Source organism: Meriones unguiculatus, chromosome 11, assembly GCF_030254825.1.
Source record: "Meriones unguiculatus strain TT.TT164.6M chromosome 11, Bangor_MerUng_6.1, whole genome shotgun sequence".
Taxonomy (NCBI): domain Eukaryota; kingdom Metazoa; phylum Chordata; class Mammalia; order Rodentia; family Muridae; genus Meriones; species Meriones unguiculatus.
This window is the reverse complement of record NC_083359.1, coordinates 90,715,665-90,743,167: the sequence shown is the minus strand read 5'-3', so window position 1 is coordinate 90,743,167 and position 27,503 is coordinate 90,715,665. Positions and strand designations below refer to the sequence as shown.

The window sequence follows — 27,503 nt, the reverse complement described above, 5'->3', positions numbered from 1 at the left end:
CTGTTTCAAGGACAATTTTGTTTTCTTTATGATGGTGGAAAAAGTATTGTGTAGTAATTTCAAAATGTCTGTTATTAAAATGTTAGTGAACAGTTGAAACCTACAGAAGAAAGTTATTTCTTAGGAGTTAATATATAATTTTCTTGTTGAAGAGAGATCGTACTTGCATTTGAGTTTTCAAGTTTTCTGGCTACACATAGTGTTACGTACAAGAGCGACTGGGAACTGTTGAGATCTTGAAAGAGAAGCAATTAGAAGCTTTGAGAAGAATGCCATTTTAGAAAATATACACTTGGAAAATACGATTGCTCAGTATAAACTATCATCCTTTATTTAAAAATGCATATTCAATTAAATACAAGTAAATTTCCCACTTATGCTACTAACTATTTAGGGTTACCCCCTTTCTTGCTCGTGAGACATTTCTATAAGAATTACAGAGCTGCTAGGAACAGATGCTGGCCTTAAAGGTGCTTGGTAAGCTCCCCACCATTAAGCTGCATCCCCAGTGCTGTGGACTGTATGGGTGTTTCTTCACTCTCTACAACAATATGGTAGAAAGAAATGCCCTCCACAAACATTATCTCCTCTAACTGTTCTTAAATCTAGCATAGTAATGTTTAATAGATTTTTTGTTTTAAAAATAATAATACTTATCTTAAAGAAATTATAGAAAATTAAAAATGTCAAAGAAAAAATCATAATCCAAAGAAATATAGCTACTAGTAATGTTTTATAGGCTATTGTTGTGTAGAACTTTATATGAATTTATTATGAAATATTTCAAGTATATTATGAACAGATATTTTGAGACAAATATGGTACCTACATATATATGCTTATTTGACTAAAAGTAACTTTTTTGCTTATGTATCCTTCCTTTTGTTTTCTTTCTTCTTTGTTGCTTTATTATAAGGCAAGCCCCAAATATGGTGTTGTTTTTATCACCATAGTTGAATATATGATTTTAACTACGTATACAATGCCAAATCTATCTCCCTAACCCACACTGATCACAAGGCTTTTTTCGTTTAATGCCCAGTGAAATTCACAGCAATGCGTTAGTTTATAAAATGAGTTCAGATAGAGATGTTCTTGATTAGTCTACTTTTTGCCCTTAACATTTTGGAAACAGTTTCAGTTGTAACATGTGATTAAAATTCAAAGACTTCAGGTGGGCATGGTGGTACATGCCTACAGTTCCAAATGCATGGATGTGGAGGCCGGAGTGTCAAGTCCATTGTTGGCTGCAGGGAGAGTTTGAGGCTACATGAGCAACGTGAGACCTTTGTCTCCAAAAAACAAAGCAATGTAAACATTTTGTGCTTCGGTATTTCTTCTGACTGGCTTTCTTGGATAGCTTTCCTTTATTTCTCCCAGTTGAATCACCTGTTGATGCCACATGACTTGTCCTGCATGTCCACCACTTAAACGGAAGTTCTGTTTTGCTCTGTTTCAGAAGCACCTGTGAGCCCTTCCTTGTTTTAGGCACCTGTTCAAGTTAAAGCACAGGGGAGGAACTAGTCTAACCAGGAAGTTATCCAGGAAGTAGTTGACTTTTCACAGGCCACTGTAAACCAGTCTGTTTCTTGTAATGTTATCAAGGAAGAGTGCTCAGATCCTTCTGGGCTCACAGTTCCCGGATCTTCAAAGAGAGATGTTCTCTAGACCTGGAACTGTCTCACTCTGGCTTATTATTATTATTATTATTATTTCTGTATTAAAATCCTTCCTGTAAGAAAGTCTTAACTCTTGGGTCCTGTTATGAAGAAGTGAAAAGGAGAATAAAGGGATATGATTTTTCAGACATTTCATATTTCTAAAGAATCTTGAGAACATACACACGTGAGCGTATGTATATATTCATACATACATACATGTATGTATCTCATAAACTTTTGAAATCAAGTTTTGTTGTGAAGACTAAGCTTCTGCCTCCATGTGCTGGGATTACAAGTGTGCAGCACCATGCCCAGCCTGCTTTAGGATACAAAAAGTTCGTGCTTTTCTGCTGCTACGTGGCAAGTACCTTTATGGTTAGTTAGCTTTTTTCAGTGCTGCCTGTATGAAATACAGACTGTTGCCATATAGACTGAGATCATGTCCTTTTGCTTTATACCTAGAAAAAGGCTCGAGTCTTATTTGCCTACTTAACTTGCAGTGCTATGTCATTTGTCATTAGAAGACTAGTCCTAATTTCAGTGCTACATGCAGGCGGTGAAGATGGCTGTGGCTGTAAAGCGGAAGTCGCTGACCCCGTCAGCAGTGTACCCACCATTGGATTCTGAACAACTACAGGAACTGCATTTGATTTTGAATTGTCCTGGGCTCAACTCTCCAAAGACTGCTTTTTCCTTTTTCCTTTTTCTCTGCCTTGTCATAAGCTAGATTCAAGAGCATAAAGAATATAAAGAAACTCTTTGTGCGTGTATATTTTATATGTGTGTGGTGTGTGCACGTAAGCATGTGAGTCCATGCATACACACAGGCGGTCAGGACATCCAGGTATCTCCTGGATGCTCCAGCGTCTATTTCTGACGCTCAGCTTTTCGGCGAGGCTGGTTGGCCAGTGAGCTCTTGGCATCCACCTGTCTCCTTTCTCCAGAGCTGGGGCTACAGGCATGCAGTCTTGCCCAGCCTTTAATGTGCATGTCAGGGATTTGAATTCAGGCCCCCTGCATACAGAGCAAGTTCTCTACCACGGAGGCATCTCTGTAGTCCAAGGAAAACCTTTCAAATCACAATATATATGGATTATATTATAACTCCTTATAATAGTGATTGTTATAGAGTAATTCTTTTGAAGTAAAAAAAATGATCTATTTTTAAATTATTTTTATGTGACCATGTGCACGCATGAGTGCATGGGTGTGTGTGTGTGTGTGTGTGTGTGTGTGTGTGTGTTTGCAAGTGCTTACGGGGGCCAGAAGCATTGGAGCCCCTTTGGACTTGGAGTTGGTATGACAGGGCAGCTGTGAGCCATGTTGGTAACTGAACTTGGGTCCTCTGAAAGAGCAGCTGTTAACAGCTGAGTCGATGTTCCAGCCCTAGAAAAACATTTAAAATGTTCATTGAAGCCTCCCACTAGTTTTTGGGTGTTTGAGTGGGTTGCCTAAGCCTAATTCTGTGTGTTGAATTATGGAGGTTTTGTGATGCAAGTGTTTTCTTTTCCAGGACTTGCCCAGATTTCTCAGAACAAAGTGGCAGCCCTTCTTCTAGCTGGTGGGCAGGGGACAAGACTTGGGGTCGCATATCCCAAGGGCATGTATGATGTTGGCTTGCCATCCCACAAGACACTTTTTCAGATTCAAGCAGAGCGTATTCTGAAGCTGCAGCAGTTAGCCGAAAAACAGCATGGCAACCAATGCGTCATCCCATGGTAAGCCAGGTCTCATGTTGAAGCGTCTGCTCTATAATAGTCAAATGTATATAAATTTACTGACAAAAAGGCACACTTCCTGTTCCCAGTGATCTTTTGTGGAAGTGTAATTCTGTGTATGTTAAAGTGATATACGTTATAGCTATCTATCTGACCTCAGTGCCTTTCCTGGGCATATATTCTCACTTTAACCTTTACAACCCTAGCTGAGCACTGTAGGAATACCTTTCAGTACCCAGTAAACCCCCAGTTCAGAGACCTCTCCTGACTGACAGCTTGTCTGGACTAGGCTTTCTGACTGGAAACCAGTTTTCTCCTGAAATCTGAAGGTGTTGCTTTATTGTTTCCAGAGTCGCTGCCAGGTGTCCCACCTTTTTTATTTGTATAAAACAAAGAATTGTGGCTCCGCCCATTACAAATATCATAATGCCTAGAATGATCTGTTTGGTGGTAGATATACTTACTGTGGTAGAAAATCATGCAATTTTCTTCATCAGTTTAAGTCTTTGTCTTGTTTGATGTATGGGACGGATGTTTTGACTGCTTGTATGTCTGCACTGCATGCCTGAAGTACCTGCAGAGGACAGAAGAGGACCTCAGATCCTCTAGAAATGGAGTTATAGGTTATTCACTACCAAGTGGGAACCAAACCTGAATGCTCTGTAAACACAAGTGCTTGTACCTGTGAGCCACCAGTCCAGCCCTGTTTTTCATCAGCTGATTTGTTTAATGATTATTAGTTGAGTTACTGTTTCTAAGTGGTAAGTATTAATCACTAACCAAAACAAAAAATCCCAGCTTTTATGTAGCTTCTAATTGTAGTTTTAGATTGGATTTTTTTTTTCCTCCTTTGCCATTCTATAGTGAATTCAATTTTTTAAAAATAAAAGGTTCGTTTTACTTTTTTATGTGTGTGTTTTATGTCTGAGCATGCTTATGTGTACTTGACGCCCAGGGAGACCAGGCGAGCTGCTGGACTCCTAGGACTGGAGTAGAGACAGTTGTGAGTTACCGTGTGGATGCTGGGAATCGAACCCTCTACTCTGGAAGAGCAGACAGTGGTCTTAACTACTGAGCCATCTCTCAAGATCCTGAATTAAAGTTTTGTGGCAACAGAATGTATAATTTTACTTCTATGATTGTAACTGGATGGTGAGCAGAGAGTCTGGAGTCTATTTCAAATTTTAATAAGAGTGACAAGAGAATATTAGCCTGCATTGCTATTATCCTTTTTTCCTCTATTTAGAATAAAAGGTTTAATTTTAGCATGTACTTTCATAGCATTCTAAGTGCTTATTTATGCCTCTAGATAGAGGTTCTCTGCTTCTGGAAATAGGTTTGATATTGTTAGAGGCTGATTTCGTGCATAAGGATTGATAAAATTGCTGGAAGAAGTAGAACTGCCAATTTGTGTGTCTGAGCCAGAGAAAAGATGAAGTGAGTCAAATAAGTAATTGCTCTCACAGAGGCTCTGTAGCTTGGGAAATAGAGTGCACTTTCTTTTGCTCTAATTCTTCCAATATCGTTGCTTAGAGAATGGACTTCCTTTTGTCAGGTATATAATGACCAGTGGTAGAACAATGGAATCAACGAAGGAGTTCTTCACAAGGCACAAATACTTTGGCTTAAAAAAGGAGAACGTGGTCTTCTTTCAGCAGGGAATGCTGCCCGCTATGAGTTTTGATGGGAAAATTATCTTGGAAGAGAAAAACAAAGTCTCTATGGCTCCAGGTTTGTAATCATCCTCATTTAATGGTGACTTATTTGATAGTAATCGAGAAAATCATTAACTTTTGATTTTTTTTTTTTGAATGTGGTGACTTGGATGTTAAAAATATCAGGGCTTTTTTTTTTTTTCCTTCAAATGTTTTTCTTCAAATTGACAGTGATTTAAAAAGTTGAAAATGTCCGTTGGTGAAATGGATGGATCCATTTACACTTCTTGTGGATATCTGCCTTAGAGAGAGCTATCTGGATGTTCATTCTCTTCCCTTACTATTTTATACATACAACAATGCCCTTGGCACACTATTTACTTAGTGAAAAGCTGGAAAACACCACTATCTAGTACGTAGGGGGCTTGGCTGATGGTGTAAGTCAGTGCTGGATTGCTTGCCTGGTATGCTCAAGCCTCTGGGTTCACATGCCAGCTCTGAAGAACAACAAAACAACAGAATGTGAGAGGCTAAATGATAGTTTACAAGTGGCTTTAGAGTTCTTAATTGTATAGAGGCAGTTGATGGAGACATGAACTGGCAAAGAGAACTCTTCATACATTAAAAAAGTACAATGCAGAACTGTATTCATTGTGAGTGAGGATGCTGAGTTGTATGTTTGTAGTTAGGATATGCGCATTGCAGTTTGCTGGTGGCATGTATTGGAACTGGACAGTGTAGTGCTTGTGTGACCACGTGCACTGTCCAGGAGAGCGATCTCAGCTGTGAAGCCTGTGTCCATGTGAGTATGTACTTGGAGGAAGGGCTGACAAGAATAGACCACCGCCACGTGTGGGCCTGCAAGTCATCTGGATCCCTGTTTGTAAAAGAACGTTAGAGTTCCTTTGCTTGTTTGTTTTGAGGCAAGGGCTCATGCAACCTCGGCTGGTCTGCACCTCATTATGTAGCTGAAGGGACCTTGAACTCCTGATCCTCCTCCTCTACTTCCTGAGTCCTGGGATTACAGGTGTGTTCCACCACACTCTGTTTAGAAGGTGCTGGAGATTAAACCCAGGGCTTCATGCATGCTAGCCATGTACGCTACCAACTGAGCTGAATTCCCTTTACCTACATTTCATGCTTCCTTCCTTCCTTCCTTTCTCTCTCCCTCCCTCCCCCTCTCTATTTCCTTCCTTCCTTCCTTCCTTCCTTCCTTCCTTCCTTCCTTCCTTCCTTCCTTCCTTCCTTTCTTGTTTTTATAGAAGAGTTTACTATTATTCTTAGCTCTGTTTTGGGAAGTTGTATAATTTTTCATTATTGTTTAATTAATGGTAAAATTGTTGGAAGAAATATATTAAAACAGCAATGAAAATAGAGAAAAGCTTTTACGTTCACTTTAAATCTCAATAGGTTTTTGTATAAGTCTGATTTCATAACAAGTAAACTAGTATAAAATGCTTAAATATTTTTATTTTGAGATAAGTAAGTCTGTTTGGACTATAAAGACAGGGATGATGTGAATCATAAATATTAATGAAACTTAAAATGGTATGAAATAATCATTGCTTGATAGCTGTTATATTATACTCTATATTATAGGCTAAATTATTGTTTTGAGGTTTCTGGGATTTATATTAATGATGTTATTCTGCGCACCATTATGCTTAGGGGAAATTAAAGCTATGTACTATATATTTTTGACAGCTGAACTTTCGGCGCTTCTTCAGTTTTGTTTGTTTTTATTATGAAAGCCATCCGAGTCTATATATGTTAAGCCGTGTTCTAGTCGCCTTCACAGTGGGTCATGGTATGCTACTAGTGGGTTGTTTTATTTTCCAGATGGGAATGGTGGTCTCTACAGGGCTCTTGCAGCCCAAAACATTGTGGAGGACATGGAGCAGAGAGGCGTGTGGAGTATTCATGTCTATTGCGTGGACAACATATTGGTGAAAGTGGCAGACCCACGGTTCATCGGATTCTGCATCCAGAAGGGAGCAGACTGTGGGGCAAAGGTAACGCCTTCTTGGCTGTGTTGAGGCTTTCAATGACCTTTCTCTGTAAGTTTTTTTTTTTTTAAGGTGATCTGAGTAATTTAGAACCATTCATCCCTCTATTTTTTTTCCTCCACTTGACAACACTTGGTTCTAGAAGTAATGCAGGCTTATCACAAGTAAGACTTTAAAAAATGTGAGGATGATTTGTAAATACTTGAGCCAGGGAATGATGGATATGCTCTATCTGTGATGGGCATTAATATCAGGTCATGCTTATTAGCCTGCTGGTTCTCCTGCTAGAGCAGGTGGGAGGAGAGGATGGTAGACATAGCAGGTGTGGACTGCAGTAAGGCATTTAGCAAGGCATCTCATGACTTTGTGAATAAGATACAAGTGTGGAGATTACGAAAAAGGACACCTGAAGGTAATGAATGACTAAACACACTGATGTAAGGAGATAATGCTGTATATAGTAACACTCCTTTTTATTTTCTTTTTGAGACAGGGTTTCTCTGTGTGTAACCCTGGCTGTCCTGGAACTGGCCTGCCTCTTCCTCCCAAGTACTGGGATTAAACAGGCCCGACTAGTAACAGTCTTAAATAGTTGGATTTGTGCATGTGTTGGGATAGATGAGGCTAAGAATGAAATAGTCAGAAGAGACCTTAACATTTCAGAAAATTTAAAAATATTGATATAAACACTGATTTTCTGAAGGTTTTAAAAGCTTCTGCTTTCAACAAATAAAACGTAATACAATCGTGTTAGATCCCATGGAGACTAATGAAGAGACATCTGGTGAAATCATTGCAAGATTTATAATAAACTGGGAAGATGGTAAAAAAATAACACAGGTTCACTTAATATAATGTCCAACAGAGCCATCTGTTTTCATTCAAATAATAGGAATCTTTTTATTCCTGTATATGGTTTACTAATAGAATGGTGTATGTGTGTATGTGCTCATGTGCATACACACACACACACACACACACACACACACACACACATATATATATACATATATATATGCTTTATTCACCCACTGATGGGTATCATCTAGGTTAATCCTGTATCTTACCTGTTGTGAGCAGTGCAGCAATCACACAGGGACACAGGAATATCCCTGATATGCTGACTTTAGTTCTTTTGGATCTGTATTCAGTCGTGGGTTAGCTGGGTCACATGATGAATACATTTTTGGTTTTTATAAGGAATTTCATATTGCTTTATATAGTTTCTGTGTAGAATTTATATTCCTACCAATAGTGCATAAGTGTTTCCTTTTCTAGAGCCTGGAGAGATAGCTTGGGGTTATGAGCACTTGCTGTTCTTCCAGAGGACTTTGCTTCAGTTCTCAGTGCCCACATAGCAGCTCATAACTGTCTGTGACTCCAGTTCCTGGGGATCTCATGCCCTCTTTTGGCCTCTATGGGCAGAGCATACATACATGAAGACAAAACATCCATAATCATAAGATAAAATAATTCTTATTGAGAAAAGTTGCCTTTTCTACATACCCTCACTGGCACTTTATTTTATTCATTCTAACTGGGGTGACCATAAAGTAATAATAAAGAAGTAGAAATGCTAATGACCCAAATTTGGTCATTCTATTACATATGTATATGTTTATTGAATTATACTTCATCATATAAAATGAAACAACAGACTGAAAAAATAGAGCATTTCAAATTGTAATAAGAATGAATGAGGAAACTAGCTAAGTAAAACATATCTCTCCTTCAAAGCTCATGTCACGATCACTGCAAAATGGGCACATATTTAAGTATAAGTGTGAAACCATAAAGGTGTTAAAATGTAGAATGTTTTTATGACTTTGCTGTAAAAGTAGAAACCGTGTGTGCTCTGACAAAAACAACGTGGACCATATATGAACTAGAAATGTCTGTTAAATATGAGAGCTCAAGAAACACATCATAATCTTGGTTAGAGATTTTTTATTATAAAAAAGTTTCTCCACTTGATCTTAGCAAGTACACAACAAGGACATTTGCTCAACCATGTTGGTAGAAGCTTTATTCATAATAGCCAGAACCTAGAAACAACCCAGATGTCCCTCAACGGAGGAATGGATACAGAAATTGTGGTACATTTACACAATGGAATACTACTCAGTAATTAAAAACAAGGAAATCATGAAATTTGTAGGCAAATGGTGGGATCTAGAAAAGATCATCCTGAGTGAGGTATCCCACTCAGAAAGACACACATGGTATATACTCACTTATAATATAGGATATTATATATATTGTATTATATATAATATTATATATTATATTATAGGTCTATATTATTATTATAGGTCTATATTATTATAGACCTATAATATAGGATATTATATAATATAGACCTATAATATAGGATAAACATGCTAAAATCTGTACACCTAAAGAAGCTAAGCAAGAAGGAGGACCCTGGGTAAGATGTTCAATCCTCACTCAGAAAGACAAATGGGATGAACATTGGAAGAAGGAGAAAATAGGAAACAGGGCAGGAGCCTACCACAGAGGGCCTCTGAAAGACTCTACCCAGCAATGTATCAAAGCAGATACTGAGACTCATAACCAAAATTTGGACAGAATGCAGGGAATCTTATGAAAGAAGGGGGAGATAGTAAGACCTGGAGAGGACAGGAGCTCCACAAGGAGAGCAACAGAACCAAAATATCTGGGCACAAGGGTCTTTTCTGAGATTGATACTCTAACCAAAGACCATTCATGGATATAACCTAGAGCCCCTGCTTAGATGTAGCCCATGGCAGCTTAGTGTTCAAGTGGGTTTCCCTAGTAAGGAAAACAGGGACTGTCTCTGACATGAACTCAGTGGCTGGCTCTTTGACACACACACACCCCTCCCACCCCCCAGGGGGCAGCAGCCTTGCCAGGCCACAGGGGACAATGCAGCCAGTCCTGATGAGACCTGATAAGCTAGGGTCAGATGGAAAGGGAGGAGGACCTCCCTCATCAGTGGACTTGGAGAGGGACATGGGAGGAGTTGAGGGAGGGAGGGTGGGATTGGGAGGGAATGAAGGAGGGGGCTACAACTAGGATACAAAGTGAATAAACTGTAATTAATATAAAAAATAAAAATTTAATTAAAAATATTTTTCACCACATTAGTCTAATGAGTCATAGTCAGAAGCTGAAGCCCTAAATTTAGCAGAGTGAGATTAAAGTGTTAGGTCTAAGAAGACTTTCTTTCTTGAGACAAGATGTTGCTGTTGGTCTAGGCTGGCTGACTTGGAACTCATGACAGTTATCCTGCCTCAGCTTACTAAGAAGGGGCTGGAATTGTAGGCCTGGGCCACTATATCCCACACAAGACTCTTTGACTCTGAAGAGAATAATTGATGTAGTTCATTTGCTTAAGGCATCTGCCTAATCTAATACTTGATGTTTTATGCCATCGTTATTTTTGTTGTTGTTATTTCTTTTTCTTTGGTAGGGGGCGGGGTTCAAGACAGGGTTTCTCTGTGTAGCCTTGGCTGTCCTGGATTCACTCTATAGACCAGGCTGGCCTCGAACTCACAGAGATCTGCTGCTCTGCCTCTGCCTCCTGAGTGCTGGGTTTAAATGTGTGTACCACCACTGCCAGGTGCCATCTGTTTTAATAGCTGCTGAATTGTAATGGAAATAGCATATTGAATTGTAGGTAGCTAGCAAGCTTAAAAAACACCAAAGCAAAACAGTGCATTTCTGTCTTTGTTCCACTTGGTGTCACTCTCATTTCGAAACAGAAACTTAATCTTTACTGATACAAGCTTCAGAGTCAATGTAAAGGCTGAGAGACCAGTGATGATTTGATCCGAGCCCATTTGATCCCAGATATTGGCACTCTTCATTCAGATACTTTCTAAGTCCCAGATAAAAGGTCACTAATTGTGTCTGCAGAGGCGGGGCTAGAATTCATGTTTCCCAGCTCTTACTCTCTCACTTCCTTTCTACAAGCCCATCTGGAGAATTGTCCTGTGTGTGCTGGCAGCTCAGAAACTGGACGCTGGTGTGCCGACTAGTGAGTGCACTGTTATCACAGAGACATGAGCGTTAATTTCCCCATTACTGTGGCTGCAGCTGAGGTTTCCTTCTGCAGACTCACCACTTAGTCTTAGCCCTGGCATTTAAGATTATAATCATTCAGTGAATAGATAACTCATGTGGAACTAAGCTAAGACTAGATTGACATGTTTAAAAATTTTACAAATGTTAGTTAACAAATATTTCTTTCCCCGTAGCTTTGTTTATTGGGATTTGACTTAAGTTCACTTCTGTTTTCTAAGTGGTGGGATTTCAGATATATGCCACTTGGCTAGCCTTTTTCTTTTAATAAGGCAATTAAGGTATTAAAATATATTTGACATATTCTTTTTTTAAAATAATTTGTTTGATTTTTTTTTTTTTTTTTACATTAGTGTGAAGGTGTCAGATCTTTTGGAACTGGCATTATAGACAGTTGTGAGCTGCCATGTGGATGCTGGGAATTGAACTCAGGTCCTTTGGAAGGGCGGACAGTGCTCTTAACCACTGAGCCATCTCTCTAGCCCTCATTTAACATATTCTTTAAAAATATATTTTTGTATTTAAAATATTACTTAAATTTAGATATATTTTAATCATATTATTACCCTCTCACCCAAGTCCTTCCAGATCCTTTCCCTTACTCAAATTTAAGTTCTTTCCCAAAAATAAATAAATAAATAAAAACCCAATACAATAAAGCCTCTTAAAATCAAGAACACAAGACCAGGTGCGGTAGAGCATACCTATAATCCCAATACTCAGGGAGGCAGATTTCTGTGAGTTTGAGACTAGCCTGGTCTACAGAGTGAGTTGAGGATAGTCAAGGCTACACAGAGAAATCCTGTCTCAAAAAACCAAACACCCCAAATACATATATATGGTTTAAAAAAATAAGAAGACAAGATAAAATACTACCCCTCCCCTCTCAAAAAAACCCATCAAACTCTAAGCTAATAAAAGTACACAAAAATACTAAAGCCCTCTCTTGAACTTAAAGACAATATAAGTAAAATGTAAAAGTGGTCTTTCATATGGCATGTTTCCAAAAGAGGCTGTAATTAAATTTCTTCCTTTATTGTTGTCTGTTTTGATGGGCAGGTGGTGGAGAAAACGAACCCCACGGAACCAGTTGGAGTGGTTTGCCGGGTGGATGGGGTGTACCAGGTGGTAGAGTACAGTGAGATTTCTCTGGCGACGGCTCAGAAGCGAAGCTCGGATGGACGGCTGCTGTTCAACGCCGGGAACATCGCCAATCACTTCTTCACTGTACCCTTCCTGAAAGATGTTGTCAAGTATGAACAGAAGAGGGACCCGGATTTTATTTTGTTGTTAATTAGAAACTGAACCTTTTGGGGAACTATGTAGAACCCCAACTACCATTCTGCAGAACTCGTTTTCTCTCTTGAGGATCAATGTTCTCAGAGGGAAAATTCACATTTGTGACTGTTCTTCATGAGCTGGGTCAGGTGCTGGATCTGGGCAGGAGGCTTTCCCTAGTGTGTGATCCTTCTGCTTCTAAGCGCTAGGACTGGGTATGAGCTGCCACATCTAGATTTTTTTTTTTTTAATGTAGAAATCATTATTTAAATTTTCTAGGAGGAATCAGCTCTATGATATTTCCACATGAACTGAAACCTAATAAATGCTTTTATCTCTGAAAACCTCACTGTTGCTTGTTGATACACTTGTGCCTGAGTATTCAGGTATTTTTTTTTCCTTTTTTAAATTGGAAAGTGACTATATCTTTTTCCTCCTTTATTTCTTAGTGTCTACGAACCTCAGTTGCAGCACCATGTGGCGCAAAAGAAGATTCCATATGTGGATTCCCAGGGGCACTTAATTAAGCCAGACAAGCCAAATGGAATAAAGATGGAGAAATTTGTCTTTGACATCTTCCAGTTTGCAAAGTATGCTCTGAATAGCACCAGTAAGATCAAATGTGTGCCCTGAAATGCTGCTTTTTACTGTTAGCCAATAAGCTGTGCTCAGGAATCACTTAGTGGTGTCTGTTTCAGCCAGACATCTTGATCAGGAGAGTCTAAATTCATTATCATTCTCTAGTCTAAAGCCACCACTCCAGCGGTGTGGGCTGATTTGCCTAAAAGGACAATTAAAAACAAAACAAAACTGTCACTATCTAGGTCTTTTTCAAAGTCCATAAAGTCGTTTATTTTTTACTAAGAGACTGAAGAGATTCATATAAATAGTTGACCAGTTTTGTTTAGTGTAACTGACCTATAAGTGCGTGTTGAACTCTTCAGACTGTGTAAAGGTCACATTGCATGTTGAGATACATGTTTCAGAATTTGGCCAATGTGAAAAACGCAGAGAACAAGTTAGTTGTATGACACCATTCTTGCACAACTGTGTGCCTTTCTTTCCTTTCCTTCTCCCTTTCCTTCTTTCCTTTCTTTCTCTTTCCTTTATTCTGTTCGTTGCTTTCAGACAGGGTCTCCTGTAGGCCAGGCTCTGTAGCTAGGATATGCTTGAATTCCTGATGTTTCTGCCTTGACTGTTTGGATTATGAGTGTGAGTCTGTCTGCTTCCCACATGCTTTATTAATGCCCCTTTTATCTCCCCCCCCCAAAAAAAAACATATTAATGTGATCTTTGTACATTGTTTTCTTTTTCATGTAAAATGAGTGTGTGGCAAGGAGTTTACATTTTGCAATGGAGAAGAAAGTTCTGTTTCTCTTTGGGTTAATGATAAGCATTATTTGTGATCACTTGGAATTGTCTGAAGAAACCTTGTCATTGAATCCCAGAGTCTTAGGTCTGCTGTGTGGGTAGTTTTATTTCCTATGAATGAAATGTCTGTGGCTCCATTCTAGGAAGTTTGTGGTGTATGAAGTGTTACGGGAAGACGAGTTCTCCCCACTCAAGAATGCAGACAGTCAGAATGGAAAGGACAATCCGACCACTGCGCGGCATGCTTTGATGTCCCTGCATCATTGCTGGGTCCTCAATGCTGGGGGACACTTCATAGATGAAAATGGCTCTCGCCTCCCAGCCATCCCCCGGTAAGTTACTGTCTTGCTTTTGTATGTATGTACCACTTTGAACTTCTTCTTCTTTTGTCTGGTGTATCCCTAGATCATGATTATTTGTTTTTAAAGTATCACTTTGTGAGTTGTTACTACTGTAAAGTAACCATAGCTTTGCCCGTTATGAAGAGAATGCCCATTTACTTCTCTTTAAGAGACAGCTCTTGAAGAGCTCTCAGTTGTTTTTTATTTTGAAATATCCTCATTGTACTAACAAAATAATTTCTATTAAATAATGATCAGGTGATATTATTTTGGTGTTTAATCTGATTAAAGCCATTAAGAATGCACTGTATTCCAGGCAAGGTCCTTAAACACAGAAGGCTGTCTGCAACATGCTCTTACCATGTCCCTAGAGAAGGTGCCATGAAGGGAAGTGAGTGCCAGTTACATTAACTGATTTGCGGACCTCAGGAATGTTTTGAGGAGGAATGTTTTGAGGATAAGAAAAAAGGCTTTGGGAGCTATTCAGATTTCAGATAAAGCACTTTTAACTAAACTTTTCTCTTACAATAAAACTTGCTCACACCTAGAATGTCCCTTTTTAAAGCTTTTTTTTTTTTTAGCACTTATTTATTTATTTAGGTTTTTGTTTTTTTTTTTGAGACAGGGTTTCTCTGTGTAGCCTTGGCTGTCCTGGACTCATTTTGTAGACTGGGCTGGCCTCAAATTCATAGATATCTGCCTGCCTCTGCCTCCAGAGTGCTGGGATTAAAGGTGTGTGCCACCACTACTTGGCTTAAGTTTTGTTCTTAAGAGGTAAAATTCTGGCTGCATGCACCCACGCGCTAGAAAGCCTCAAACATTGGGCCACTGGGCAGTGTAGTGCGCTGCCCCATGGACGAATTCTACTGAAAGGGACAGTGCTAGCTCATCTCTGAGTCCGAGGCCGCTTACAGCACGCTCTGCCTTGCCAACAAGCTTGCTTGCTCCTCGACATGTCACATTATTCTCGTGCCCATCTGTGACTATTGCGTTTGTTTGTTTTTTAATTTAATTTTTTTGTTTTTACTGCTTATAGTACCACCTTTATGATTTACCATAAGGACATACCATTTGATTCAGTATATTTTGCAGCGCCACTTCATTGTTGTTATTTGTTGCCATTCCCATTAATGTTTATTTATTCCCAAATAGCAGTGCTACAAATGGAAAGTCAGAGACCATCACAGCTGATGTCAATCACAAGTAAATATACCAGCCTGCCTGCAGTGCATGGTGATGGGGCTTCTCTCCATACTAACTGGCGTCATAGTTTAGTGTTCTGCCTTCTGGGGTTCTGGAGGGAGGATGATTGAAGCTCTGGTGTGTGGGTGCACTGCTTTCCTGGTGGCAGGTTTCTATCTGGGTGATACTAACTCAGAATCTCGGTGCATGCAGGAAGCGGGGAGCATGCTTTCCTAAAGAACCTGAGCATTAGGTGTTTGAGCCCATGGTGAAATGTTTACAGATGCTGGGATCCAGGGAGAGTTACAGGCTGGGAGAGCAAAGTTGGTTCCCAGGAGACTTTGTAGCATAAGCTTGTTAAAAATGGCATTCTGCAAATGTGTTTTATTGAGTTGAACACACACACACACACACACACACACACACACACACATTCTCAATATGGAGTTTGACTGTTCCTGATATTCAACAGCTTCACCAATATGGAGAAGACATCTTTTACTTGATTTGCACACTTTTTGGCTTTGTTATTGTTTTGAGAAAGGGTCTTAGTTTGTAGCCAAATCTGGCCTAGAACTCTATTCTCCTGTTTGCCTCCAAGTGCTGGGATTATGGCCACATCCCAACAAATATGGCCAGAGTCGCTGTGCTTTCATCATTGTTGAATTTTTTGATTCTAAAGCGTATATCTTTTTTTTTTTTCCTCTTTTCTTTATCAGCAGGCCATTTTATAGCTAGGAATAGCATAGCCTTTCTCATCTGGTTACTAACAATTTATTGTTTTGTTTTCGTTTTTCAAGACAGGATTTCTCTTGTAGCCCTTGGCTGTCTGGACTTACTTTATAGACCAGGCTGGCTTCAACCTCACAGAGATCTGCCTGCTTCTGCCTCCCTAAGTTCTAGGATTATAGGCATGCACGACCATGCCTGGCTTTACAATATTTTTTATTATTGTTTTAATATTATTTTTGCTATTATTTTTATAGTTAAAAGGTCAGCTGATGTTTTGCTGCCCTTTAAAGTTACTAGATTTCGTGGCTAAAGAGATGGCTCAGTGGTTAAGAGCACTGATTGTTGCAGAGGACTCAGGTTGAATTCTTAGCACCTACATGGCAGCACACAACTATCTGTAATTCCAGTTCCAGGAGATCTTATTACTTCTTCTGGCCTCCTGGGGCACCGGGAACCAGGCATGCATGTGGTATACAGACATACATGCAGACAAACCACCTGTACACATACAATACAGATTTTAAAAAAGTTAAAAGTTACTAGATTTAGTTTGAATTTTAAGATTTTCAGGTAATTTGGGAATGAGGTTCTGGAGGTGGAATTTTTCTGAGAAACAGGGTTGCCGTTGATGATACTTTCCACGTGCCTCATCTTGTTACAGTTCTCATTTGCCCAGGGGACAGGCCCTGCGAGCATTGTGTCTCTGTGGCACTGTAGACAAGGGACCTTATCTTATACATCTGTCTAGTTTCCCCCAGGACTCATAGATAACTGTTGCCACTTGTACAATGGGGCCTGGGCCCCAGAGCCCTTTTGTCACTTTCTGTCTCATCCATTATTTTTAATATGTAGACAAACTACTTTTATAATTTAGGAAATATAGCTTTGACTCTTGAGTTTCCTCATCATCGAACCATAGCTGTTACCTTCAAAATGAAGTAGGTGTTTTTTTTGTTTTTTGTTTTTTTTTTTAAATGATCTAGCAAAATGCAACATTAAAGATCCAGAAACAGGGAGGGAGGGAGGGAGGGACTGGGAGGGAATGAGGGATCGGGACACGGCTGGGATACAGAGTTAATAAAATGTAACTGATAAAAAAAAAAAAAAAAAAAAAAAAAAAAAAAAAGATCCAGAAACATTTTTATTTGGATTGTTTTCTTTAGTGTCTCTCCCCACTGCCCTTTTTTTGTAGGTTAATCAAACCAAATGACGTCATGCGCTTATAAATAATTCCTACTAAAATCTTCTGTACCAAAGGATGCCTTCAGAAAGTTGAAAAAGATTACCTGAAAGTGAGATGTAAAAGGCTGTCGAGATGGCTCAGTGGGTAAAGGCGCTTGCCGCAGAAATCTGATGTCCCAAGTTTGATTTCTGGAATCTACATGAAGGGTTCCACAAAGCTATTGTCCTCTAATCACCACATATGCACTGTGGCGAGCCTACATCCACACACATTCACATACATCTCAATAATAAAAATTTTTTAAAAGAAAAGGAAATATTTTATGTAAGACAGAGAAGAAATAGTTTGAAAAATAAAAGCAAGGTTGTGCAGTCTGGACAAAAGTGATATTTTTATTTTTCTTCTTTGCTTACTATTAGCTACTGGTTGCTTGGTGAGGGAATTAGGGGCCAGTTTGCAGTCAGGCTGTTTCTCTTAGAAGCTGATTGTCTACATTTAGTGAGAACTCCTTTTGTCTTCCCTCCTTCAGGTCTCTAAACTTGCCTATTGAAGTCTGTTTTCTAAGTTTCTTCCCATTTGGATTCAAGGGCTATCACTGCAGGTCTAGAACAGAAGTTAGGTATTGAGACCAGTTATATATTTGTTTCTTGGGTTCAAAACCACACTGTCATCATGATGACTGAATACTTCAGAGGTTCTGTGTGTCTTGCCGGTGTGATAGGCCTTCATTTCTTCTACTGGTTTAGTCTGACCTGGTGTGGCAACTCTAGACCACTTGTCATTAGACTGTGACACATTGTGGGGAGACCTATGTTTCTTTTCTTGACACTAGACTGTCATTTACCTTCAGAGATTTATCTAGAAGCCTTCAGGCCTATAGCTGCTGTTAGCATCCTAGGTTCTGTAGTATCACGTGCAGGAGAAGTAAGTCATTTCTGACAGCCTAATGGCATATGAGGTTCAGATCTATAAAAATTTAAGAGATGTTATCAGGCAGTATGTGATTATTCTGGCCATGTGACATAAGTAATATTTACTCTTGGAGACAGGGATTTCTAGGCATTCCAATACCTTTAGTTTCTCAGTGCACAGAAGCACTCACTCTGAAATGAATAGAGAGGGTGAGGGAATGTTGGGGCTAAACCTTGGAGGATGGGTATGGTTTTTGCAGTCTGTAGTTGAGATAATTTAGACTAATCCAAAGAAATTTCTCCATTATCCTATAGCAACTCATGAGAAGTAGTAGAAGGCTTCAGGAACAGGGCATGGAGAGCCCTCTGACTAGCCTTAGCATGCTTGCTCTGATTTTACTGATGTTGCCACAGTTTGAAAATTCATTAGTGGAAGAGGAGAGAGTTTGAGGCTACAGAGAGGCTGGGTTTTGTGTACTTTCTACTAAGATTTTCTGTTTTTAAGAAAGTAGCTCTTGCTATAAAAGCTCTTGTTGACCTCAAACTCTTAGTTTCCTCAGCTTCCTCAAGGGCAGGATTACAGTCATGTTCCATATGCCTGCCTGCTGTTCTTTCTTTCTTGCTTGCTTTTTTTCTTTCTCTTTTAAAAAAATATTTTTTAAAGATTATTTTATCTTTTAAAATAAATTAAAATATAATTACATAATTTTTCTTTTCCCTTTTCTCCCTTCAATCCTTCCCATATACCCCATCCCCCTCTGGTTTCTCTCAGAATCATGACCTCTTGCTGATATATGTATGTGTGTATGTGTGTGTGTATGTATGTATGTACGTACGTACATATGAATGTATGTATGTATATATTATACATATTTATGTAAAGTTATACACAGACATGTAAATATTTAATCTGTAAACATAGGCTAATCTGTCCTAGTTTGTTTACTGTTACTTGTATCTATGATTTCAGGGCTGACCACTTGGTATTGGATAATCAATTAGAGGGCTCATCCCTGGGAAAGATTGTTTCCCCTGCTCGAAACATTCCTTTATTGTCTGTAGTTCTTTGTCTAGGGGTGGGACCAGGTGTGATTTCTCCTTTCATGTTCACATGTCTATTGGTGTTGTACCTGTTCATGTCTTGTTCAGGCAGCCATGTTGTTCAGGTATCATGGGTAAAGCTTCCTTGTCATTTCTAGGAGACACAGTCTCACAGCAGTTTTCGTGATCCTTTGGCTCTTCCAGTCTTTCTTCCCCCTATTCTGAGATGTTCCCTGAGCCTTTGCTAGGGAGTTGTGTTGTAGATGAAGTAATTGGAGCAGGACAACCCACAATCATTTTTTCTCTGTATTTTGACCAGTTGTATCCTGTAATGCTTTCCTTCAGTTATAGAGAGAGGGTTTTTTGGAAAGGGATGAGAACAATACTAATCTGTGAGTATAGGATGAATATTTAGAATAGAGTTAGAAATTTTGCTGGTTTTGCCAAATGGTCGTAGTTGGTTCTCCTCTAAGGTCCGTGACGTCACTAACCTTGGATGATTGGCTTATTTTCCATTACCAACTATGTCTTCTTAAGTCCTGCTAAGTGGACTGTCAGTCCAGTCAGAGAGCTACTGGTTACTGTAAAGATTGTCATTATTGCACCCTTATGTAGTCCAGGCTGGCCTTGAACTTGCTAGGTAGGCAAGGATAGGCTTAAACTTCTGATCCTTCTGCCTCTACCTCCTGAGTCCTGGGACTACAAACATCCAGACCATGCTGGCTTTATACAGTGCTGGAGACTGAACCCATAGCCTCATGCATGGTAGGCAAGCGTCTACCAACTGAACTACATTCTGAACCTACCGTTGGCAAAATTCTTGAGGTAACAAATAACACAGCTCTCCAAGGACTGACTGTACAGAAAATAGTATTTATTGACTGTTATGTTAGATAATCTAGAAATTCAGAATACAAATATCAGAGTGTGACATAGAATTTGCAAATAATGCTTTTGTCCTTACCTTTTCGGTAGCTCAGTATTTTGAGACAGAGTAATAAATTAATTGAGCTAATACAGGAGATTCAGTTTGTATAGGAAAATCTTGTACGGGGAAATCGTGGAACAAGGAATGAAATGTTCTCTGTCTGTGCTGTTCAGTTTGGTTGTCATTTCCTATCTGTGTCTCCTGAGCACTTGAAATGTGATTATTATGTCCAAGAAACTGAGGTTTGAAAATTTCAGTGTAAGTAGCCCTTTGGCTACTATGTGGACAGTGCAGCTCCAGAGTATCTGGCAGCATTAGGGTCTGACTTGCAAGGTTGCGTTTTGTGAGAATTAAAATTAACATGCAGGAGTCAAGAGGCCTAGGTGGGTCTGACACACAGAGACTGCCTCATCTGTGGTCCTTTCTAATGAACTTTCTGAAATTGGAAATGGGACTGTGTGAGAGGGTAGTATATGGGGGCTGGTGGTGACTATAGGTTCTGGCTCAAGTGGTTTGCAGCTGAGAGTGAGAATGTGTCAGCCTTCAGGCGATTTAGTGAAGACTAGGATCCAGGGTGGGCTCCATTCTTTTTAACTAGAATTTGGTTACCTGCAAGCTTCTCAGAGGAAGACTATGGTCTGTATTTTTATGCTAGCAAGTAACGTGAGATGCAGAATCTTTAACATGCCTCTGAATTTTTTTCTTAGCTTGAAAGATGCCAACGATGTACCGATCCAGTGTGAAATCTCTCCCCTCGTCTCCTATGCTGGAGAAGTAAGTTAGTTTTATTTTCCTCTCTGTTCTTTTACAAACTACTCTATCTCCAAAGAGCTTAGTGTTTGCCCCACCAAGAAGTGATGAGTCTTTGAAGAGGTGGATGTGTTAATTAGCTCATCTGGATCATGCCACAGCATACACACGCTTGAGTTAGCACTTGAATATATGCTATTTATTACTTACCAGTTTAAAGTAAGCTTTATAGACGCGGGGATCTGGCATTGCTTCAGGTTGCAGCGGAAGTGTTTCAGAGAAAGTGCAGTGTTTTCCTAGGAGCTCTTCCAGGGAGTGATCGGAGGAGCTGTGTGTGTTCTGAACTCTAGACAATTTCTGCTGCATCTTTCATCTGTACCATAAATGCCATTAATAGAAATCTATAATGTTTAATATGTTTCACCTGTCCGTTAATACCTGCGTGTTAATGCCTTTAAAAATGAAATAAGTGTTTTATAATCAGTGGGCTGCTTTTTTAATGTAATGTAAATTTTCCTTCTAGGTATCTCTGTTTTGCTTATACACTTAGCACTTATACTTTATGGTCCTGTGGAGTGGAGCTCCCTACTGTTCTGGTTACATAAGTTTTCCTGGAATTTCTTACTTTGTAGCTGTAGCAGTAGAGATAGCCATCTTGCTTAGAAAATTAACTGTATTTAATGATGATTGTGGGGTGAATGATTAGCATCTTATTAGCAATTGCATTATAACCACTTGCCTAGCATGCACTAGGCTCAGGGTTTCCTCCACACTAGTGCAAGATAACAACAAGGAATGAACACAAACCAAGAAGGAAGAAATTAACATTTTGTTGTTGTTGTTGTTGTTATTTGTCTTTCAGCCATTAAGTCTAGTGTAGAAAGTACGTGAGGTGGATATTTTACTTCTACATTCTTACTCTCCAACCAGCTTCTGGCAGACAGGTTTTGAATGTTTAGTGCCACCAGGCCAGTGTTGTGTGACAAAAGCTGCTACTCTTCTGTGACATGCATTATTTCAACCCTCCCTTTAGGGGCTAGAAGGTTATGTGGCAGATCAAGACTTCCATGCACCTTTAATCATCGACGAGAATGGAGTCCATGAGCTGGTGAAAAACGGCATATGAATCTTACAGTGAGCGCGGCCCACAGGGAGCCTGTGTGTTTGATAAACCAGCTGTGAACCTGCGGGACCTCCCAGAAGGCTGAAGTGTGGACATTCACAGAGTTTCATTTTGCTTGCTGGTATCTGATAAACAGCAGACTTCCCACATCCAGATGACTGGACTTTAGAGAGCGTTTTTGTGATTCTCAACTCATTGAAGGTCTTATTTATATTTTTTAACTATATAAGTTCTTCCAAGCCAAGGCTCACATTGGCCATCCAGGAAACTTCCTCAGCTTGACTCTAGTTGGGATGTTCAGCATGACTTCATTTGGAGCTGGAAGCATTTGTTTTTGAAGTTGTACATAGTGATAATAAGTCATTGTACATGTCAGACGGTTTCTATGGTACTAAAATTTTGTTTTATTTTATCAAGCATTAAAGATTTTTTAAGAAAATAACTGGACAACAAAATAAAACTTTCTTCTTGTCTGTGCACTGTTATTTCTACCTTGAGAAAATTTCTGTTGGCAACACGCAAAATTTGGGAGACCTTTCAAGTTAATGCATAAAAACAAACGGATGTAGTCACGGCTTTGTTCCACAGGCAGCTGACTCTGGACTCTGTCCTCTGTCTTTTTACCATCTCTCCCCTAAAGACGTTTCACCTAGCCCTCTGCAAAGGGCACTTGGCCATATCTAGAGACATCTTTGGTACCTGGCTGGGCAGATGGGATGGCATTAATACCATCAAGCAGATCCATGCCAAATTCACAGGGTGACCATGTAGAGCAAGGACTCAGCCAGCTGGCCTGCCAGAATTTGAGGTTGAGAAGCATGTTTGTCAGTTATTTACCTTACTGTCCCTCAATATCTTGTAATACTTAAAGCTTAGCAAATTAATCACTGGAATTCTGATTTTTTTTTTTTGTGTGTGTGTGTGATTAGAAGATTGAAAAATAGAGGCAAATATGAATCTTCAATATGGGCCGGAAGTCATGGTTGTTGATGTGGGTTTTAAATATCTAAAAATTCTCTTTGCATGAAAATGCTGAGCATTGTGGATGCATTTAAATCACATGTATTGTCCCCCAATATCTAGCTAAATGCAAGAGTATACAAATTATATTTAGAGACTAACACCTTTTACTAAGCTACCGTAAGAAGGACCACATATGAACCCTTAAATGTTACCTTTTATAGAGCTTATGCATTGATCTTTGTTTTTCTGTTTTGTTTGCTTGTTTTTTGTTTTTTGTTTTTTACTAAGGCCTACATATGTAGTATAGCTAGCATATTTTCTATCTTAACAACAGCACAATTTTGCTGTTATCTATTCAAGAGATTTTTGGAACTTCTCTGTGGAATGAGCTCCAAATGGATTGAGTTTTTAGCATCTTAGTGTGGGATCCATTCTCGTTCTCCCCCCGCCCCCGAACATTTGCTTGTTACTTGTTTTTCTGTGTCTTCAGTTTACCAGTCATCTTGGAGAAAAGGAGGCATAGAACTGGGGATGGCGGTGCTTTTTATTGGAGAGGAACAGTAAAAGGACTCTGATGTAAGGAAAGAGCCTGGGAGCCTCTGAGCCATGAAACTGTGAGGAAAAACACATTCTACAGCACAAACAGTTCCTGTTGAATTCTGCCTTGACTGCAGAAGATGCAGAACTGGATAAAGTGTTTCTGAACTAGGAATTGGAGTCATTTGGCCACAGCACAGAGTTTGTGTGAGAATTAATAGTCACTTGGAGTCCACTCAGGTCACACTATGGTAATAACTTGATGGGTATTAACAGTGCACATGCAAGCCTGTGGTCATGTTCTGTGGCATCCACTGGAAGATGAACAAAATACTTGTCAATCCTGACTTCTATCCCTATGTTTAGAGGTTTTTTAGTGATGGGAAGTTTTATTTCTAGCTCTAGCTTATTCTAGCATTTCCTCTCAATGACTCATGACTACAGAGTCTGATCTCTGTTGATGAAAAGGTGAGAAAAAGCATTCATAATCTAAGAGTAGCTAAAATACAGCCATTCTGTTAGCTTTGGATTCTGGCTTTCTACTGCTTGAGGCAGGTGTTTTTGCAATTCACCATCTGTTGACAAAAAAAACACAACTTTACCTCAACAATCCTAAGAGATTATTTATTTATTCATAGCTCAGGAGCATAGATTTAGGTTACCCATGTTTCAGTGTGCATGTATTTATGAAGTTTCTATTGTAAAAACAAAGAAAGTTGTAAATCAAGGTGCTTTTCAAATACAGTGAAGGTTGGAATAAATCAGAGAAATCTCTGTTATAAGAGAGATTTCTTATAAGAAGCTTAAGTTCTGTGACCTGCTGCTGTAAACTTGAAATCTGAAAAAAGCCAGTGGTATGATCTTAATTCATAGTGAAGCTAGAGAACCAATGTAAGTCCCAGCCAGTCAGAGTACAAGGAATGTCAATGTCCTGAAACAGAGAACATGGGTGTCCCAGCTCAAACAGCGAATAGCGAATACATGCTTCTGCAGCCTTCTTGTCCTGTGAGGCCTTCAGTAATCCTACTTGGATGAGACTGAGCTTTACTGTATAAGGATTCAGTTTCATATGCAAATGTCTTCTATTCCTCCTTCCCTCCCCTCCCCAAGCAGACCCACTGGGAAAGAATGTTCTACCAGCTCTCTAGGCTTTCCTTAGTCTAATCAAGTTGATACGTAACTAACATCTGCTCATCACTGTGGGAATACAGATGCTTAACAGATTGGGGTTGGGTCACTAAGTTCTTTTTTTTTTAATAATTAATATAATTTTATTCTATGTGCATTGCTGTAGAGGTGTCAGATCACCTAGAACTGGAGTTATAGACAGTTGTGAGCTGCCATGTGGGTGCTGGGAATATGAACCCAAGTCCTCTGGAAGAACAGTCAGTGCTCTTAACCACTGAGCCAGCTCTCCAGTCCCGGGCCACTAAGTTCTAACAAGAACATAAGTGTATGTCTCCTGCTATTTAAATACGCATATAAACTTTAAAAACCAAACTCACAACACAGAGGTGAGTGGGATGTAATACCTCTGTCAGCCTGCTCCAATATCTGGGTCAGACCATCACTGCTTGACTAAATTTATTTTTTTTGGGGGGGGGGATTCTTTGATTTGAGAAGACAAAAATTCAGTAGAAATTTTCACCTGGTAACAATGACATTATTTCAATTATATGACAATCAAGATGGCAAAATGAATTCAAAGAAAAAAATAGAATAGCAAAATCCTTTACAAGGGATATCAACTGAGCAAGGAGCACAGGGAACTTGCCAGGCTTTAGAAATAATCTGTATTTGGGCAGTGATCATGGAGTCATTTACAGAGGAAAAAAAAAAAACAAAACCTAAAACCAAACAGTTAAGATTTGTTTTCACATAATGAAACCTCAGGAAGGGAAAAGGTGGGGTAGAGAGATAGCTCAGTGATTAGGAATGCTGTCTGCTCTTCCAAAGAACCTGGGTTTGAGACCAAGCACCTATATGATAGTCTATAACCATCTGTACCTCTAACCTTTCCTGGCCTCCAAGGAGACCAAGCATTTGGTACACAGACATACATGCAGGCAAAACACATTTTAAAAAAGACAATAAATTAAAAATAAAATCTGGGTTAGGAGAGTTAGAATTTACTAGCACTTGTGTGTGTGAGTGTGTGTATGTATGTATGTATGCATGCATATATGTGTGTATATGTGTGTGTAGGTATATGTGCATGCATGTGAAGGCCAGAGGTCAACATTGGAGTTCTTCCTCATTTGCTCTCACCTTATGTTTAGAGGAGGGTGTTCTTGGACTCTGAGATCTACCTGCTTCTGATTCCTCAATGTTAAACTTAAAAATGTGTGCCACAATAGCCAGAGTCATAACTTAAATGTTGCATCCTAATTGGGAGGTACTTCTTCCCTACAAGAGAGACACATTTTCCTTTTGAAATGCATTTTACACTGACTGTTGAGTAATCTCTAATTCTAGAGTGTGTCCCTGACCTCCATAAGAACACAATTTCCTTTTTGTATAGGAGTGGTATAGCTGGATCTTGAGGAAGCACTATTCTTAATTTTCTAAGAAAGTGTCAGATTGCTTTCCAAAGTGGTTGTACAAGTTTACCGTCCCACCAGCAATGGAGGAGGACCTAAACCCCCTGATCAAATGTAGCCCATAGGCTCAGTCTCAAAGTGGGTTCCCTAGTAAGGGGAGCAAGGTCTCTGGAATGAACTCAGTGGCAAGCTCTCTGATCACCTTCCCCCGGGGGTGGGGGTGCAGCCTTGCCAGGCCACAGAGGAAGACAGTGCAACCAGTCCTGACAGGCTAGGGTCAGATGGAAGGGGAGGAGGACCTCCCCTATCAGTGGATTAGGGGAGGGACATAGAGGGAGAAGAGGGAGGAAGGGAAGGATGGGGTTACAGCTGGGATACAAAGTGAATAAATGGTAATAAATAATAAATAAAAAAATTTAAAAAATAAAAAAAAGATTTGTTTTTGTTATTTGAAGTTATGCTTCAAGTAAGAAGAAAAACATCTAGCCCCTAATGCATTTTTGTTTTAAGATGCTTTATAATTCATTGGTCTAAGATGAAGTTCAAATAACTTAAAATTTCATTACGAGGATGTGGATGAGCAGGGATTAAAATCCAAGTCTTTTGGCTCTAAAATCTTGCTACACAGTCCAATCCAAACAGCGTACTGCAAATGTTGAGTACAAGTTAAAGCATCTGAAAGAGGAGCAGACGGAAACAGTTGTGTTTTTACAAGGCTTGAGCTCTTTGTGCTGAAGAGGAAATGGAAAAGCTAAGAAAAGACAACAATAGTTTTTGGTGAATTTCACCATTAATAGTTCAAGGGAAAGCAAGTTGGCAAGCTTTTGGCCTTTGGTATCTTAGTTGGGAAGGATCATAGTACAAGTGGAGAGAGGGCCAGGTGATGATGTGGCCAGATGGCAACAGCCAGGGCCACACTTCCGCTACTGTGAAATAAAGGGAATCTTGAAAAGGTTATGCAACACCAGCCAAAGGCCAATTATTGTTCCTGGGCCTGGGTGACTTTTTCTTGGTATCTGGAAGGGGTGTGTGTGTGGTGTGTGTGTGTGTGTGTGTGTGTGTGTGTGTGTGTGTGTGTTAAAACAGCAGAGTGCTTCTGGGAATAATTAATAACATTTAAGGGAAGCGGGCTATATTTAGGGAAATCTAATTGCTTCAAGGAAAAAGTTCCTAATTCTCAGCCCATGTCCATCTGCTCAGAGAAGACATTCTGAAGAGTAGTGTGCACTTGGCAGCCTGAATTTGGCACGGGTCCAAATGCGATAGTAGAAGAGAGGGCCTGAGAGCAAGCGATTCTACCCAACCCCATTCACTGATTGATTGGGAAATGAAGTAGAAATCTTGATAACTCAAATATAGGAGATGGGAAGAAATAACAGTCAGCCTACAATTTGTGTCTCGGGTTGCAGGTTGGAAGACAGATTACCTCTCAAGAGAAGAAACTTGAGGGAATGGCTACCTTGCTTAATTGGCTCCTTCTCAAAGATAAGAATATTCAAATGGAGATCCAATTAAAGG

General features: G+C 39.5%; 1 protein-coding gene across 4 annotated transcripts in view; it reads left to right on the top strand.

Annotated features, from left to right (window-relative positions):
- Uap1 (UDP-N-acetylglucosamine pyrophosphorylase 1) overlaps window positions 1-22,430 on the top strand; it is a 32,662-nt gene extending 10,232 nt beyond the window's left edge. For 2 of the 4 annotated variants that reach the window (XM_021640612.2, XM_060364641.1), the window contains exons 3-11: window positions 3,175-3,379; window positions 4,935-5,110; window positions 6,874-7,046; window positions 12,165-12,358; window positions 12,833-12,973; window positions 13,898-14,086; window positions 15,248-15,298; window positions 20,780-20,846; window positions 21,856-22,430. In XM_021640612.2, the coding sequence (XP_021496287.2) occupies window positions 3,175-3,379; window positions 4,935-5,110; window positions 6,874-7,046; window positions 12,165-12,358; window positions 12,833-12,973; window positions 13,898-14,086; window positions 15,248-15,298; window positions 20,780-20,846; window positions 21,856-21,948 (1,289 nt within the window). In that variant the 3' untranslated portion in view covers window positions 21,949-22,430. The remainder of the gene's footprint in view (window positions 1-3,174; window positions 3,380-4,934; window positions 5,111-6,873; window positions 7,047-12,164; window positions 12,359-12,832; window positions 12,974-13,897; window positions 14,087-15,247; window positions 15,299-20,779; window positions 20,847-21,855) is intronic. The other 2 variants (XM_021640613.2, XM_021640614.2) reach the window with 2 other exon arrangements.
- Window positions 22,431-27,503: the final 5,073 nt, after the last annotated feature.